This window comes from Macaca thibetana, chromosome 13 (assembly GCF_024542745.1).
Source record: "Macaca thibetana thibetana isolate TM-01 chromosome 13, ASM2454274v1, whole genome shotgun sequence".
NCBI classification, from domain to species: Eukaryota; Metazoa; Chordata; class Mammalia; order Primates; family Cercopithecidae; genus Macaca; species Macaca thibetana.
The window spans coordinates 95,801,509-95,821,055 of NC_065590.1; the positions used below are offsets into that span (position 1 = coordinate 95,801,509).

Sequence of the window (19,547 nt, forward strand, 5' to 3'; positions counted from 1 at the left end):
AAGGCAGTCCTGACCAGATTTGTAAATGTTAGGATTTGGGCTCTTGAGAGAAAAAGCAGTCAAATTTGAATATTAACATTATTGGCCTGAGTATTTGCAAGGATGGAATTGGCATGAATGGAGATGTGAAAGACTGAAGGAGGGAAGTGGTTGTAGTAGAAAAAGGAAGGGGTAGGGCATAGTTTTGGACATTATTGTTTGAAATACTTACCATACATTCAGAAAAAGCTGATAAATAGCAAATAGATATATGGGTCTTGAATGCAGGATTTTAGTTGGAATAGAGATATTATATTTAGGAGCCATCAGCACATATTTAAAGACACAAGACAAGATGGAGTTCAGGGAGTGAGTGAATTTAAGAGAGAAGAGGCCCAAAGACAGGAGAAAACCAATAAAGGATACTAAGAAAGGTCAACCAGAGAAATATGTGATAAACAATTTAAATGGGTTTTCATCAAAGCAAAGTAGAAAAAGTTTTCAAGTTTTTGAAAATAATAGGTCAAGGCAATCCTGACCAAACCTTGACCTGTTATGTTGAAAAAAATGGTGAAGGACTGTCTAAAGATGTTTATAGGTCAAGTAAGATGTGAACTGAGACATGATCATTGGATTAGCAACATGTAGGTCACTGATAAGCTTGAAAAGAAAAGTTTAGGCAGTGTGATGATGGCTGTTAGTCGGGGGAGAACTAATTGTAGTGAATCGTAAAGGGAATTGGAGGAGAAAAAACTTAAGACAGCTAGAATAGGTATCTCTTCCAAGACTTTTTTCTGTGAAGAAAAAGATTGAAATGAAATGGCAGCTGTATGGGAGGGTCGGGTCAGGAGATTTTATTTTCTTAAGGGTAAGAGAAATAATGACATGTTTCCATGCCAATGGCAATAATCAAGTAGAGAAGGCGGTGAGAAGAAATGAAGAGATCACAGGGGCTGGGGAGACATAGAACTGCTGTTGTGGTGTTAATGAGCAAGAGGGAATGGGAGATTTAGTGTGTAGGTGGAGGGATTAGCTGTAGCTAGGACTGTACATCCATAATAGCAGGAAAGAAAGTAAAATGTGTGGGCACAGATGCAGGAATGTGGATAGATTTGGTGATGAAGGCTTGTGCAAGTTCTCAGGTAAGAAGCAAGATTTGAAGAATTCTGCACTTGAGGAATTTACAGCTAATAGATGTGAGATAAGCTGTGTACAAAAATAACTTTTATAAGGACAAAGTGACATCTTTGAAGAACATGTAATGTGTAGGAGTTAGGAAGGAGAGATTTTTATCCTGGAGGATCCTGAAGATTTCACAGAAGTAAGTTTTATCTGAACTGATCTTTGAAGAATAGATATATATTTGATCAAGTAGAGATGACTCAAGAACTTTAACTTTTTTGTTTTTTTATTTTAATGCTTAGCACTCAGCCATGGTACATGGCTCAGCAAATGAATGATTGTTGAATGTTCTGTGGTCAAAGACTGTGAGGAAAGTGATGGAAATAGAAAGACTAAGGTGAAAGATGAAAGTTTGGGTGGTCCAAACTTTCCAGTGGATACTGTTCAATAGATATATAATGTGAGCCACATATTTAATTTAAAATTTTCCAGGAGCCTCATTTTAAAAAGTGGAGAGAAACAGATGAAATTAATTTCAATAAATATTTCATTTAACCCAGTATAGCAAAGTATTATTTTAACATGTAATCAATATTTTAAAATTATTAACAAGTTATTAAAAGAGTTATTTCATATTCTTGTTTATTAGTACTAAGTCTTTGAAATCCAATGTGTATTTTACATTTACCAGAGCATCTCAGTTCAGGCTGACCACATTTCAAGTGCTTGGTAGCCAGATGTAACTAGTGCCTTCTCTATTGGACAATACAAATCTAGAGCAGATGTGAAAGAAGGGTGGTAAATAGTAGGAAGTCAGATTGGAGAAGGTTGATTGGCAAAGTATTCCAAATGCTAGTTGAGACTTGATTTTCTAGGCATTTGGAAGGTATGGAATAATGTTAAGGGTGCCTGTAATCCCAGCTACTTGGGAGGGTGAGGGAAGAGAATCACTTGAATCCGGGAGGCGGAGGTTGCAATGAGCCAGACCGTACCACTGCACTCCAGCCTGGGCGACAGAGTAAGACTCTGTCTCAAAAGAAAACAACAACAACAACAACAAAAACACCCCCCCACACATACAAATTTGAATATTAAGAAGAGCATAAAATGTATGAATAGGAAATAGTGAGAATCTGAAACCATAATAGAGAATGAAGTGGAGAAGGGAGCCAACTGTGAGACCTTAGAGGAAGTATCAGCAGTACAGAGGGAATGACTTGAAGTAAGGGACAAGGGAAAGGAATTCTGAACCTGAGTTACATAGAATGGCATTGGTTATTAGATGTAGAATAGGTAAGATTTTTTTTTTTTTTTTTTTGAGACGGAGTTTCACTCTTGTTGCCCAGGCTGGAGTGCAATGGCGCGATTTTGGCCCACTGCAAGCTCCACCTCCCAGGTTCAAGCAATTCTCCTCCCTCAGCCTCCCAAGTAGCTGAAATTACAGGGGCCTGCCACCTCGCTTGGCTAATTTCTTGTAGTTTTAGTAGAGATGAGGTTTCACCATGTAGGCCAGGCTGGTCTCAAACCCCTGACATCAGGTGATCCGCCCGCCTCGGCCTCCCACAGTGCTGGGATTATAGGCATGAGCCACCGTGCCCAGCAGAGGAGGTAAGATTTGAATGAGAAGATGCCTGATTTAGTTTTGGTTATGTTGATACCAAGATGCTGGCTATTTACACAACAGTTTTTTGAGTATATGTACTATGCTTGGAATATAGAAAATAAGTTTTTACTTTCAAGGAAGATAAAAAAATTCCTTACCTTTCAGGAATTTATGACCTCCAAAGTTTTAATCTTGTATCCCATCATCGAAAAAATCTTGAGAATATCTCCAAATATATTTTATTTATAATTTGTGTACATGGACTATAGTATTAAAATACGTAAATTACAAGATATACATAAAATAGGAGTTTTTAAAGTATAATTTTATAAACATAAGATTTTTATAAATACTACTTTATTAATGCTACAAACTTTTTCTTTCCCCCCTAAATGACATATGCTTTATTGCTTTTTACAATTTTGGCTTAATGTTGTTGCAGTGATTTGAAGATTGGATTCTAAGTTCAGTTTATTTTGCTACCAGGTTTTGAGAACCATCATAGGTTTTTGTTTCCTCCTGAAATTTCACAAGGAGGTATAGATACAAATAGAAGAAGCATAATACGTTAGTGGCTGTAGTTACTAAATCACAATACTCACTTTCTAATTCTGCTCATCAGTGATACAACTTCTTTTTTTTTTTTGCACCTTAGTAGATCATTTTACACTCTCGCTGCATAGGTCCACTCAACTTAGGAGTCTTCTTGGGTCCTTTGGGTATCTGGTGGATACTTGGAAATAAGGGTACTCGATCACAGTGTACTATTTTGTAGAAATAGGGTTATTAAGCCTACAAGATGATTCAAAGAATAAAGTCTAGATATTTGTTGACTTTGTTGCCTTTTCTATTTTGAGTGTAAGAAAAATTATGGCTATTTGTGGCAATTTAGGTTCAGTGTCTTTGAGTAATTTTGTATTTCTTTTAAACCACAGTTGCTGGCCAGGTGCGGTGGCTCGTGCCTGTAATCCCAGCACTTTGGGAGGCCGAGGCAGGTGGATCACCTGAGGTCTGGAGTTCAAGACCAGCCTAGTCAACATGGTGAAAACCCATCTCTACTAAAAGTGCAAAAATAAGCCAGGCGTGGTGGCGGGTGCCTGTAATCCCAGCTAGTTGGGAGCTGAGGCAGGAGAATCTCCTGAACCGGGGAAGGCAGAGATTGCAGTGAGCTGAGATCACGCCGTTGCACTCTAGCCTGGGCAACAAGAGCGAAACTCCGTCTCAGAAAAACCCCAAAAAAACCATAGTTGCTAATGTGTATCAAAATTGATTGATAAATTATTATTCCTACCTAAGGTGGTGTTATTGCCAGAAATGAAGAAGCAATATGCAGTTATGGAGGAAATGGTCTAGTTAGTAATTAGCCTTTAGAAACTGTAGATTTACCTATCAGTTATCAAATTGTTTTATCAGTGGGACCTTTCCTGTGACAAATGAGAATTTATAGGCTACCAAAATATGAAATAGACCCCAGAAACTGTGAATTAGATTCCTTTTCCATGACTTGCTCATCATTATTTGTAGGGGAGGGCACATACAGGGGACAAAAGAGACAGGACAGATATTTAAAAGGTTATTAAAATGTTTTCTGATTTTGTAAGTGTTCACTTAAAAAAGTTTCCTGAGAGGTATGAGAGAATTGTTGCCTGCTGGGTAAGGATGAGTTGTGCCTTGCTTGTCTGGTTTCTGTTGAGAAGAACATGTTTACTTTTCCATGAAAATTAGGTTGACTACTCATTCTGCATAGTTACAAATGTAGTTAGAAGAAGAAAAGAGAAGAGTGCGTACTTTGAAACAACCATCAACAACTATTTTCTTCTTGCTGTGTTCTTTCGTAGTTCTTAGTGGTAGTTGTATGAATAGCAGAAAGACCTGCTCCTCGTTGCAGCTTCTGCCTCTGCTGTATCCCTAAGTCACTTTGCCTCAAAGCACTTCTCCCATTTTTTTTTCTAGTGGGGCTTTTATGAGAATTGAATGAGAAAGTGACTTTCTTTTGCACATAGTGTGCACTCAGTGAATGTTAATTTCCTAACGTGATCTGTGGGCACACATTTTTGCCCTTTGATTTTTCATGGGAACTTGGTTTATAAAAGTACTTGGTTGTGCTTTAAAAAGTTCATTGTTTAGATTTGATTAATATTTGACTGGAAAATTGAAGATTATGTCTGTGGGTATAATGATTTGATGTTCGGATATTTCCAGTGATTTTTTTTTTTTTTTTTTTTTTTTGAGATGGAGTCTTGCTCTGTCACTCAGGCTGGAGTGCAGTGGTGCAATCTCGACTCACTGCAACCTCTACCTCCTGGGTTCAGGCGTTGCTCCTGCCTCAGCCTCCTGAGTAGCTGGGATTACAGGTGTGTGCCACCGCACCTGGCTAATTTTTATATATATATTTTTAGTAGAGACGGGGTTTAGCCATGTTGCTCAGGCTGACCTTGAACTCCGACTTCATGATCTGCCCACCTGGGCCTCCCAAAGTGCTGGGATTACAGGTGTGAGCCGCCGCATCTGGCCTCCAGTGATTTTTTAATGTGGAATATAAAATGAGATTTTAAAATCTCTGTAGTTTTAAAACATATTTATAATAACTATAGTGATATATCAAATTCTGACAATAGGGAAAGATAGTTTTGTGTTTGAAATTCCTTAACTCCATCTCAGATTCTCCAGCAGGGCAGCTCTCCTCTTCTCACTCAAAATTGCTGACTTGTTTTTAAGGGTTATAAGAAACATGTTTTCCATTACATGGAAGATGGGATCCAAAGTATAAGGTTGTGTGACTTCTCATAACCTGCTCCCTCCCAGCACTTTGAACACAAATAAGCTTTAAAAGTGTTTGGAGGATAAGTCTCTGTAATAAAAAACTCTCATTGAAATGTAGCAGACTTGAGGATGGGTTTCTTACTCATATGTCCTCCCTGATTGAGGAGATACAATACATTAGAAAAGGTATGTGAAAATGTCTAAGCACAATGATGGCAAACAGGTTTTAAAGTTCATTTGCCTGTTGTTGTTTTGTTTTGTTTTTTTCTTTTTCTTTTTTTTTGAGATGGAGTCTCACTCTGTTGCTCAGGCTGGAGTGCAATGGCATGATCTTGGCTCACTGCAACATCTGCCTCCCAGGCTCAAGTGATGCTCCTGCCTCAGCCTCACAAGTAGCTGGGACTATAGGCTAGCACCACCATGCCCGACTAATTTTTGTATTTTTAGTAGAGACAGGGTCTCACCATATTGGTCAGGCTGGTCTCGAACTCCTGACCTCAGGTAATCTGCCTGCCATGGCATCCCAAAGTGTTGGGATTACAGGCCACTGTTCCAGACCGCTTGTGCTATTTTTATCTGGTCAATAAATTCATTATTATCCAATGCATCCAAAACATTCTTTGTAAATATATGTCTATATATACCCTCACAGAAAAGTATGTATATTGTATGTATACAGCTTGATAAAATTTTACAATCTGAGAACCCATATGTAATCAGCAGCCAGGTCAAGAAACAGAATTTTCCAGAATGTCACCTCATCCTGACCTTCTAATCACCACCCCACCTATGTTTTTCATGAAGTTTTTGTTTTTGTATACAAGTTTTTAACAGTTTTAGGGAAATTACATTTGCTTTTAATTACCTAATGTATGTTTAAACATCATTAATTAGAAAGAAATGGGGTATTTCGAACATTTCTCTCAGAAACTTGAAAAAATTTTGTTCATAAAGGTACTCAGAGAGCTCTGTGTCCTCCACATGGCCGACCTAATACAATGTGGTAACAGCCACAAAAAGGTAAAATACTTAGCAGTAGGCTTAACAAGATGTATTTAGAATAGATGTGATTATCACTTTGCTGAAAGAAATAGAAATTTTAAATAGACGGAGAGACCTACGTTGTTCTTGGATGGGGAAAAAAAGTTAGTTTTTCTCAAATTAATCTATTAATCCCTGTCAAGATCCCAGTTCAGAGAAGAGAGAAAGAAAACACACAACATATGACTTGTAGGAGGCAGCGAATAGTGAAATGCATTGGGATTTAAAATAGCATCTGTTTCAGTAGAGATATGGAGCTATAGATAATAAATGAGTAATTTTTAAAAAAAATCTAAATGTATTAAGACTGTCTTCTGTAATACCTTAGATCTTGTTTACTTAGATTTGCTATATTTTATTATAAGTTATTTAATACAAAATTTCACCACCAGAAATTTAAGAAACGAATAAAACCATATAATTTCATCATGGTATGATATTGTATTTGTTGCTTTCCATTCAAAAATTTCATATACGTATTTCCCTTAAGTAGAATTATCATACATTTAATTTTTACATTAATTTTTTAAAAATACTAATTCCTACCTAGTGTTTGTAACCATTATTTTTAATGATTGCTTAATATAGCTTTAACAAGCTTTAGTAAAATTTACTTAGTTTTTCTGTTCCAGATTTTTAGGTTGCTTTGAGTTTCTTGCTATTATAAATAATGTTGCTCCAAGCACTTTTGTGTTATATCTAATCTTTCCCAGATTTTAACTGGCTTAAATAAAATGTTAAGCTGTGTAAACTTAAGATTGAAAATTACTTGGGAGTGAAAGAGCTTTTAAAATTGATTAAAACATAAGTACACTCGTAACAAAAGGAGTTGAAGTGACTAGTACCTAACCTTTGTTTCATTTGGTATCACAATCTTTCACTAGTTGTCACACTAGCCCTGAGACTTAGATGTTGTATTGCATAGATGTCAAAAATGAGGTTTAAAGGAGTAAAATAATTTTCTTCATGGAACACATTACGTTAGTGATGGAACTGTTTTTGGTTCTGTTAGTATAAAAAATGTGCTAATAGGTTTAGATGTTAAAGTTAAAAAACCTTCTAGCTCTCCATATCCTAAATTACATAATCGTTAAATGCATAGTGTGTATTTAGGTGATATTGAAAATAGTGGTAATAATAGCTAACATTTATTGAGTGATTGATATTGTTTGGAGATGAAGCAGAAATTTAACTTCACAATTGTAGAAAAATGATTTTCTATATTTGGGTTCTTAGGAGTGGAAACCATATAGACAAACTTCTTGTAATAAAATGAAAAAGAAGGTTCTGTTTATCTGACAATTGACTAGAAACAGGCTTGGAAGACTGTTTCTTGTCATTAAATGTGAATATGACCAAATTGTTTTACTTTCTAATAAACAGAACTTTGTCTGTTTGTTGTATCTTTTCAAAATTTAAAAAATACTGGAATAGCTGTATATTCAGAGTGGCTTAGATATCTATCAACTTAACTATATATCCACAAATATATTACAGACAAATGTTGCTTTGTAATTTAGTTGGCCATTGTCATCTCCAGCATTCTGATCTTGGCTCACTGCAAGCTCCGCCTCTTGGGTTCAAGTGATTGTCCTGCCTCAGCCTTCCAAGTAGCTGGGATTACAGGCGTGTGCCACCATGCCTGGCTAATCTTTGTATTTTTAGTAGAGATGGGGTTTCACTATGTTGGCCAGGCAGGTGTCAAACTCCTGACCTCAGGTGATCCACCCACCTCGGCCTCCCAAATTGTTGGGATTACAGGCGTGAGCCACCGTGCCAGGCCTTCTCTTAAGATAGTCTGGTCTTCCCTGGAGTATCTGTAATGGAGCACTATATAAACAGATGCTGCCACCAGTGTATTTAGAGTACTGCTGCTGAACGATATTATGAATATCAAAATATTGAAGCCATATAATTATTCTGTGTACCATGAGCACCAAATAGGAAAATTAATAAAACATAAAACCAGCAGGCCTTTTGGGGGTATTTTTCTTGTATGTATGTGTTATATCCTGGATGAGATTTTTTTTTTTTTTGCCCTAAAGTCTATGTATGATATTTAACTGTACAAGTTACAAATATGGAAAATACTTTTTAAAAAGTCTAACTTGCCTACAACCAGAATAACAACTCTAATTTTATCTGGCCAGTAGTTTCTCAGTTGAATACCAGTATTAAATTAAGAATAGGATTCAGACCGATGATGCATTACTTTTTCTAATATTTTATAATAGAGAGGTGTTTAAATTGCCTGTTTTCTGTTTTATAGGGAGTTTCAGGTAACACTGTATGTAATTTTTGAGGAGAAAAACTTTTTTTAATAGAAGAAGAGATAAAATTGTTGACTTATAAACCGTAAGAAATCTGGTAATACAGGCTGGGCACAGTGGCTCACACCTGTAACCCTAGCACTTTGGGAGGCCGAGGCTGGTGGATCACCTGAGTTCAGGAGTTCGAAACCAACCTGGGCAGCATGATGAAACCCCGTCTCTACTAAAAATACAAAAAAGTAGCTGGGCATAATGGTGTGCGCCTGTAGTCCCAGCTCCTCTGGAGGCTGAGGCACAAGAATCACTTGAGGTAGAGGAGGAGGTGGAGGTGGAGGTTGCGGTGAGCTGACATCATGCCACTGCACTCCAGCCTGGGCAACAGCAAGGCTCCATCTCAAAAAAAAATAGTGATGTAAGTATAATTTGATCTTAATTTTATTCATGTGTTTCTAAACAATGTATTACCTTATGTATTACATAAATAAAATAATAAAACAATGTATTACATTATGAATGTAATTTGATTCATATCTTACCGTCAACTTAATATTTTAGAAGAAAAAAAATTAGAATTTAATTTTAAAAATACTAGTAATTGCTGAAAGCAGCATTGGGCCCAATACCAACCCTACTGTTTCTTAGCTGTGCCGTTCTGGGAAATGGTTTAAGTTCTCCAAGCCAAATTTCCTCAACTAAAAAATATGGTGATATTAAGACCATATAATTAACACCATATAATTCCACCATATAATTAATACCATTATAATTCCACAGTCTGCTAGGAAAATTAAATAAGGAGATGTTATACAAAGTGTTTGGCATCATGTCTATCCAAGTACTCTGCAAATAGCAGCTGCTTTATTATCAGCGCAGCAGCACTATCACCATTAGAACAATTACCAACTTTACATTTAATTCTAAAACTTTGATCAAATCAATAATGTTATTTTTTGCATATACTTTCTTCTTTTTTTTTTTTTTAAATATGGGAGTCTCACTCTGTCACCCAGGCCAGATGCAGTGGTGCGATCTTGGCTCACTGCAAGCTCCACCTCCCGGGTTCACGCCATGCTCCTGCCTCAGCCTTCCAAGTAGCTGGGACTGCAGGTGCCTGCGACCACACCTGACTAATTTTTTGTGTTTTTAATAGAGACGGAGTTTCACCGTGTTAGCCAGGATGGTCTGGATCTCCTCACCTCTTGATCCACCTGCCTCGGCCTCCCAAAGTGCTGGGATTACAGGGGTGAGCCTTCGTGCCCGGCCCGCACATTCTTTTAAAATCAAAATATGCTATCGTTAATGCCTCTCTCATTCTAAAGGTTCATTCTCTTTTTAGGACCAGGGCTGAGGTTAGAGTGAAGCCATTCAGGCACTTGGAACAAAATTTAAGGGAGAACCCTAAAAAACCACAGTAATCAAGATATTTTAATGTAGTATTTTAAAAATTAATGCAAAGACATTATGAACAGAATATCAAACTCAAAATTTTGAAGAAAGGCAAAATCAGGAAGAGTACTCTGCCAAGCCATATTGGCATGTGAGGCAAAAAGGAAAAAATTAATAATACTGGTCCTGTCTTGCCATGCTGAGCCATGTTGGAGCCTCAGGCTCAAGGAAAAGTCATAAAAACATTCTTATTGCTCCTGCCTTTGCCCTAGGAAAGTGTCTTTCCTTATGCCAGGCCTTGCTTTAACTATTTAAATAGCCAATTTTTAAAGAACTGCTTACCATAATGATTTTATAGGCGATGAGCTCTTTTATACAAATGAGTGCCCTAAAAATTAGGTGAAATTACTTGTGTAGGGTCACACAATTTTATCTTTTCCTGTATTATAGTTTCTCTCCTCAAAGTTACTGCTAACCTCTGAGTTGCTAAATTCTCAGTCCTCAATTAAGTTACCACTAAATGGCAGAACCGTGATGGTATAACCCAGGTTTCTTAACTTCTAGATTTCCTTTACTTTATTATCTCTTTATAAAACATATCTGTGTATTTGTTGGCTCATTACCCTGAGACTGGGTAATTTATAAAGAAAAGAGGTTTAATTGACTCACAGTTCACTAGGCTGTACAGGAAGCATGACTGGAGAGGCCTCAGGAAACTTATGACAGAAAGCAAAGGGAAGCAGGCATAGAGGGAGAAGGGGGAGGTGCTACACACTTTTAAACCGGATCTCATGAGTACTCCCTCACTATCATGAAAACAGGGAAAAGTCTGCCCCTGTGATCCAATCACCTCCCACCAAGCCCCTCCTCCAACACTGGGGATTACAATTTGACATGAGATTTGGGCAGGGACACAAAAATCCAAACCATATCAACTATTTTAGTTACGTATTTGTGTTTGGAGTTGAAATAGCAAACAGAGGAAATGCGTTACAAATTCATTTAAATAACATTTCCTGGTCACTAATCTGTACAGCAGATACACAGAAACATGCTTCCTATGCTCTGTAACCAATTGTTTCTTTGGTTGTCTTGACTTTAAAACATGTTTGTTCTTTAGTATTCTTTTAGAGGAATAACTTTACTAGCTTATTAAGTTTATTATCTTATTTACTTTAAGTTCAATATTGTTTATAAGAGCATCATAAAATTTTAATTCTGTTACATATAAGCTATTTTGGCTTGGGCACATTGTTTAACCTCTTTAAGCTTCAGTTTCTGTGCCTACTAATGTAGATATGACACTAGTATTAACTTATATGCTGTGAGGAATAAAATGTTAAGTGCATGTATAGCGCTTTGCACAATGCATGGTGCAAAGTAATTAAGAAAGGTCCCTTGGTTAATACAACTGTATTAACCTGTATAAAGTTTTTGGTAAGTAGGCTGTAAAGAATAAGATACATAATTTATGGTCATGCTGAATGCTAGGTATTATTTACAGTCTATGAATGTGGAGTTTTTTTAATACAGTATTTAAAATAGTAGTACTAAGAAAGTGGTGAACAGTGATTTGGAAGTAGTAAACTTGTAATCCAAATAGCCCTTAGAAAAGTTACTGCTAACTTCTGAGTTGCTAAATTCACAGTCCTCAATTAGGTTGACTTACCAGTCAGATTAACTATCATTAGTCTTATCATTTGTCTATCATTCTCTCCTTCTTCCTGCACTCTTCATCTGGCTTCTGAGATGCCATGATGGTCTTGATTTCCCTCCTCAAAAAAATGGTTGTTCCTTTCTAGTCTCCTCTTCTCCCTTGTCTCTTAATATTGATGTATCCCAGGACTCTGTCCTTGATTCTTTCTGTTTATCTATAATCACTCCTCTGGTGATCTTATCCAGTTTTATAGCTTTAAATACTACGCATGTGCTCACAACTCATAAATGTATAAAATTTTCAGCTAAAGGATAATTTGTGCCTCATTTAGCAATTGGAATTCCTAAGAGGGTATCTCCATCATTTTGCTTATCAATTTAGACTTTCCAGGTTGGTAAAGTATTTCCAATCTCTTTTTATTTTTATTTTTTGAAGCATTTTGTTTAGATATTTAACAACATTTAGTTTTTTTTTTTTTTTTTTTTGAGATGGAGTCTTGCTCTGTCGCTTAGGCTGGAGTGCAGTGGCGCGATCTCTGCTCACTGCAACCTCCGCCCCCTGGGTTCAAGCGATTCTCCTGCCTCAGCCTCTTGAGTAGCTGGGATCTCAGACTTGTGCCACCATGCCTGGTTAATTTTTGTATTTTTGTTAGAGACAGGATTTCACTATGTTAGCCAGGATGGTCTCGAACTCCTGGCCTCAGGTGATCTGCCCACCTTGGCCTCCCAAAGTGCTGGGATTACAGGCGTGAGCCACTGCACCTGGCCAACAACAAGCTACTAAGAAGCAGTGTATAGTAAAAGTGAAATCAAGTTCAATGCTTCATTTCTTGACAATTGAAGTATAAAAGGACTCTGTGTTCAGGAAAAGTTAGAAAAATAGACCATTTTATGTATATATATATTCCCCCGCCCCCCATAATAATTATAGTAGGGGAAACTGGGTGTTGACTTATACATTTTTTTTTTCCAAAAATATGGTAGGATAACACATTTTTCTCCCTGCCCTTCCCTCATGCTTTTTGCATATAGACAACCTAAGTTAGTTTTTGCATTGGAGCTAATTCACATTTCTCAACTGGTAACCTTAGAGATGTAACTGGGCTACCTGTGGGCATAGTCCAAGGCTTGATTGAAAGCTGTGTCTGACCTATCTGGTTATGCAGATTCATATGAAACTTGGGCAATAAGATGTTGTTTTTCCCTCCAGTGTCTTATTTTAGGAGCAGGGATTTTCACCCCGGGTACTGGTTTTCTAGTAATCAGTCTGGTTTTAATTCCTCTCCTCATTTAGGCCCTTTTAATTATCAGTCACTGATCTTGCTGCTTTCTGATCTGAAATCCAATAGACCTCTGTGACTTTTAGGTCATACCCATTGCTTGGCATTTTTCTTTCTGGTCTTTGAATATTTTGTTATTGGTGGTAGTGTTTTGTTTAGTCTCAGTGGGGCTATCATTTTCAAATGTTCTCTGTCATTTCTATACAGTTGGAAACAGGCAGATAGTTTTCTTCATTGCTGTAAAATTTTGGTTGTAGTCTTTTCCTGAATTTATTTGTATTTCTTTTTAACATTTCTTTATCTCAGTTTTAAAAAATCTTTATCTTTATCTTAGTATACTGAGATTCTTTATCTCAGTATCATTTTTTAAAAAATGAGATGGGGTCTTGCTATGTTGCCCAGGCTGCTCTTGAACTCCTGGGCTCAAGCAGTCCTCCCACTTCAGCCTCTCGAGTAGCTGGGATTACAGGGATATGCAACTGTGTCTGGTTTAGTGTCACTTGAAAATAATCACAGTTGAAATCACTGACACTTAAAAAAAAAAACTTACGAAGGTTTATTTGAAACTGCACAACAAGAAAGTTCACAGACATAGGCTTTCAATCAAGTCCTGAGCTAACTCAGGTTGCCCAGTGATTGGATCTCAGTATTAATTTCATATACATAAAACACTAGTATCTGAAAACAATTCAAAATTTTTTTCTTAAAAGGTGATACTAAATAGAATAAATTTTGATTGTAAAAATTATAAAGGCCTCAAGTAAGAATGTAAGCTTATAAATGTATATATTATCAACCTACATTAAAGTATCATAGTATCATTAAAAATTGGTGCTACATAAAAATAAATTAATAGTGCCTAATAGTGATAGTGTTTGGTCTTTTAAAAATGGTTTTAAAAACAAGATGGTTGAGTTGAGCAAATATGTTCAAAATGCTGAAAAAGCTCTCTGACTCTACACTACTGGGGAATATTATGGGAAAATATTTATAAACTCCAGATTATTTAACCTTCACATAATCCCATTGTTCGGAGAGAACTTTTGGGGAAGATGGGGGGAAGCAAAGATTTCATTCTTTTATTAATGTCAAGTTGTAGTGTTGCTTCAAAGAAAGGCTTTTCTTGTCTTATGTGTAAATGGAGATTTTAATGCAGAGTTACTTTTATTTCAGTATGAAGTGTTAATATTCTATTTGTTTGAAAAGTCTCTAAGGAAGATTTACTGTTGCAATAGAAGCTTTTGCCTTGTCAATTTAAATTTTTCTTCCCGTCGAGGTAAATGGAGGCATGGAAGAATGCTTTCCAAATGAATATACTTTTCTTTGATTTGAAATTGTAATACAGAGTATAATTCTAGATACATCTAAAATATAAATGATTCAGATTTTACATTTTTAACTTATTGAAATATCAAAATTATACTAATAAAGATACATTGGTTTGGTACTTAAAATAGCTTAATATGCTCAAGTGTTAGAATCCTTGAAAAGTAGTCCAACTGTTTTGGAGGAGTGTATGTGTGTGTGTGTGTTGTTTGTGTGTATGTGTGTGGGAGGGTATGTCTCAATGTGTGAATTTAACAATCCCAGCTTACCTGGAAGTTGGATTTTTAAAAATGTATTTTTTTCTTTTAGTTGAAGAGAATTAAGATTGGCTTTGTGTCTGTATTAGATAACAGTGGGATGTAAATCGTTTTGTTATTAAAAATGTTAATAGTTTACTTTTAACACCTTTGTCCCTTTCTGTTACTAAATAATATTTTCATAAAGTGTTAACAGTTTTTAGTGAATGAAAATTAAAAATATGAACTATAACCGAGTGGTAGGCATAGTATATACAGTTATTCTAGAATTAGTAGATTACCTTTCTAAAGAAAAAACTTTTTTCAGAGACAAGGTCTCACTATGTTGTCCATATTGGTCTCAAACTCCTGGGCTCAAATGATCCTCCCACCTCAGCCTCGCGAGTAGCTGGGATTACAGGTGTGTGCTGCCACACCCACCTGGATTACCTTTCTAAATTTTGTGTGTAATTTTCCCTGTATTTTCCACCTATCCAAGTCCCCTAAAAGTTTATTTTTATTGTTGTTTCGTTTTCTGCAATCCTCTAGCTTCCCTGTTTACCCTCCCAGGCTCCCATTGTTTCTTTTAGCAGCATGTCAGTCTGATCATTGAGACTAGAAGGATGAGTTAAATCTATTGGACCGCCTAAGATTTAGGTTGTATGCTGCTGCTGTCATTTCCTAACAGCATGACCCTGAGGAAATCAAAGTAATGTAATTTCTCTGTGCCTTAATTTGTTTCTTCATCTTTAAATTGAGGATGTTTCCTCTACCTTCCACAGAGTTACTTGGCGTTGAGACAATGTATGTGATAGTGTTTTAGAAATCCTGCTACCTTCACAAGCATTTCCATTGAGTAATTTGAGACTTAGTTACTTTCTGGTGAGTTTTTTCACCACCATTATATGTATATAGTTTTTTTTCTTTTTTTATTATAAATTTAATGCATGTTCATTGTAGAAAATATGGGAAATACAGAAACGTAAAGAAAAAATAGAAATCCAGACAATGCATCATCCTTTTGTTGTTGTTTTTGGAGGAAATTTAGTTTTGAGACTGAACTCCCAGAGGGTAAGGATGGTGTCATTTATTTTTGGATTTTATCTTCTTAATCTGCACTAGGCACAACATTAATGCAGGTTTAGTAAGAGGGAACTTAGTGTAGCTGTATTTCTTAAAGTCAAAACCTGATGAAATTTGGCCATTTGAAGAGAGAAAAGGAGACATCTGACTAGCAAAAATAATAATAGATACATGTTTTGAAATGACATTTTTCTATTGGCTGAAAGAACACAGGAAAACATGATAGGGTCAGTCCTAATATTCTCTGACAGAGATTCGGAAACCGGTTAAAGCCGTTGGATATGGAAATAATGGACGCTATCATATCAAAGTGGGTTGGCATTTTTCTGGTGAAAATGACATAAAATTAGAAGACTTTTTTTAATGAATGCTTGGAAATTGTAAAAACTATATTTTCCTCTTTTTATTTCTTAACAGGATGGCTTAAATTCCTTGGTCCTTGATTTAGATTTTCCTGCTTTGAGAAAAAACAAGAACATAGATAATTTCTTAAATAGATGTAAGTATGTTTAAACTTCCTATTTGATCTTATAACTGTACTTTTGATAAGAGATTGGTTATTAGCCTGTAAATTTATTGATTTAATCAACTTATTTATTAAACTTGTCTTTTGCTTACCATTTAATTTATTCAAAAATTGTTACTTTTATTTTTAAAGCAATTGCAGAACCAAATTACAATATGCAAAGCAGATAAAGTTCTAAATTTTGAAATACATTATTAAGACTAGCTATTTTAGGACAGGCTATTTATAGCAGTTCAAAGAGAAGTTTTAAATTAATATTTACAATTCCAAGACTTAATATTACCCAGAGAATTAATAAGCTTTATGCTTCTGTAATTGTGGACATTTCAGACTAGTTAATAATAAATAATGTGATAACTATTATTACCATATGTGTTTGGTAACCCTTAATATTTGCCAGTATTACTGTTGCAATGCAGAAGTAAATGAAATTGAATTCCAAGAATAAGAAATTCTCAAAACAATTAATATATACTTTGTATCATCACAGTAAGCTCTTTACTTTGAAATTGGCAGAGACTGAGGTATTTTCCCAATTAAACAATCTTATCTGTAGTTACTATATATACAGTATGATTACCACTTTTCAGAGAAGTAGGCCATCAAAATTCATTACTAAGATTAGCCTTGCAAGTAATTTCATGGCAACTTTCTGCCATGATTCAGAGTGCACACCAGGATTGCTTGGGTCATCACTGTGTAAGCTATCATCTAACTTGCTAAGCAACAGTATCAGAAACAGAATAGCTGTAACTGCTACTGTTTGGCAGTCAGTGGTGTTCCTTTATATGTGTTAATAAACCATAGAGAGTTTTGGTTCTTTAAAGTTAACGTATATCTTAGATTTTTAACTAACAGCCTTTAAAAACTGGCAAGTTTAGCTAAAAACTGTCTTTTCTTGAAACAAAAATATATTTATAAATATGTTGATTATTTTAAAATATTTATAAATATGATTGATATAAGTATGGTGATCTTTTTATGGTAGATGAGAAAATTGTGAAAAAAATCAGAGGTCTACAGATGAAGGCAGAAGACTATGATGTTGTAAAAGTTATTGGAAGAGGTGCTTTTGGTGAAGTGCAGTTGGTAAGAAAGTATTTGTTTTGTTCTTATTGTTCTTTATGACATCATGGTTTTGTGATGCATTATCAATAGCAGCTGAGTAGATCTAATTTCTATGCCCACCCATGCCAGAAGGTGGCTTCATGATCTTGGTCAGTGTCCTCATCTATAAAAGGAAGTCTTTGTTGTCTACTCTGGGTCTCTTCCAGCTCTGAAACACAATGTAGAAAATAAGGCCAATATAGCTTCACATGTGATCTGCCTAGCAGTTAATATTCCACCAGGACTGTTGTATTTTTATTTAGAATGTTCAGATTAAAAACATCTGCTTAAGGAACTGAGATTTATTTAGATAGATAAGAAACCCAACAGATAAATTTTAATAACTGAAATTAAATCTGAAATTTATTTTCGCAGGCCAAAGTGGTACCAATTGCAAATATTATGAATGTTGACAGTAACCATTACCTTTATATTATTAGCTTAGGAACTCTTCCTAATCTCGTATTCCTGTTTTCATCACCTGAGTATTTGAAACTCCTCTATTACTGTCCTTATAGTTAAATTAGAGTCAAATTCTCTTCTTCATGCTGCAGCATTTACCCCTCTTGATGGAGCACTGAGAAAAGTAGTGATCATTATAAGCCAGCATGGATTTTGTTAAGAACAAGTCATGATAGACCTTTTTTTTTTCTTTCATTGCTTCTTTCTTTGTTTTTTTTTGTTTGTTTTTGTTCTTTTTTGAGACAGGGTCTTGCTTTGTCACTGAGGCTGGAGTGCAGTGGCACAATCTTGGCCCACTGCAGCCTTGACTTCTCGAGCTCAAGCAGTCTTCCTACCTCAGCCCTCCAAGTAGCTGGGACTACAGGCGTGTGCCACCACACCCGGCTCATTTTTTGTATTTTTTGTAGAGATGGGGTTTCACCATGTTGCTGAGGCTGATCTTGAATTTCTGGACTCAAGGGATCTACCTGCTTGGCCTCCCAGAGTGCAGGGAGTACAAGCATGAGACACCTCACTGGGCCTTTCTTTGATAGGTTTATTGGACTTGTAGATCAGGGTAGTGCAATTTATGTAATACATATCCATAAGAAGAATATTATTCTTTTGGAGAAGTCTGACACTTGAGGATCATATGATGAAATAGCACAGTAATAATTGTATGGGTAGGCAAGCTTTATAACTAATATACTAGTTTTATTCTCAGGAGGCTGGTAAAAGCATGGATGGTACATGGGACAGAGACCTCCAAGAAAGGTTTCAGGGTCCTTCTTCTCCTATTAAACATTTTTTTCTTTTTGACACGGAGTTTCACTCTTGTTGCCCAGGCTGGAGTGCAATGGCGTGATCTTGGCTCACCGCAGCCTCCTCCTCCCGGGTTCAAGCAATTCTCCTGCCTCAGCCTTCCGAGTAGTTGGGATTACAGGCATGCATCACCACGCCTGGCTAATTTTGTATTTTCAGTAGAAACGGGGTTTCTCCATGTTGGTCAGGCTGGTCTTGAACTCCTGACCTCAGGTGATCCGCCCACCTCAGTCTCCCAAAATGCTGGGATTACAGGCGTGAGCCACCGTGCCCGGCCTCCTATTAAACATTTTAATGACTTGTATGGGAGCAATGGTGGCATGTTGAATACTTTTGCAAATGAGTTAAACCTGAAGTATAATGAGGATGATTTTAGGTGATGAGCCAAAATCCAGAAATCATCAATGGGAAAGATCATTGGCCAGAGAGAAGTGAAATTGAACCAGAATATAGTACTTGAATGTGAAGAACACAGGAAATAGTTGCTTAACAGTACTGTCTGAATTAACCATTTTCCTTGAATTGTAACCAGGCAAGAGTAATTAGTGATCAGACGACCTAAAGTAGTAAAGAAATTTGGGACTGCTTTAATATAATTTCTAAATTGATAAAAATTGATGGAGCATACTTGTAATATTTTATTTGTTCTAGATGCCCTGTTGCCCTGTTTTTTTTTTTTCTTTTTTTAAAAAAAGACTTTAGTTTTTTTAAGAGCAGTTTTAGATTCATAGTAACATAGAGAGGGAAGGTATAGAGATGTCCCATATACCCCTTGCCCCAGCGTGTTCATAGGCACTTCCATTGTCAGCATCCCTCATTAGAGTACATTTGTTACAACTGATGCTTACATTGACATATCATAATCACCCATTGTCATAGTTTACATTAGGGCTTGCTCATGATGGT

At 36.1% G+C, this 19,547-nt stretch overlaps 1 protein-coding gene across 1 annotated transcript in view; it reads left to right on the forward strand.

Annotated features, from left to right (window-relative positions):
- Window positions 1-19,547, forward strand: part of ROCK2 (Rho associated coiled-coil containing protein kinase 2) — a 162,306-nt gene that overhangs the window by 39,307 nt on the left and 103,452 nt on the right. Inside the window, exons 2-3 of the mRNA XM_050753971.1 lie at window positions 16,163-16,244; window positions 17,260-17,360. Coding sequence (XP_050609928.1) covers window positions 16,163-16,244; window positions 17,260-17,360 — 183 coding nt within the window. The remainder of the gene's footprint in view (window positions 1-16,162; window positions 16,245-17,259; window positions 17,361-19,547) is intronic.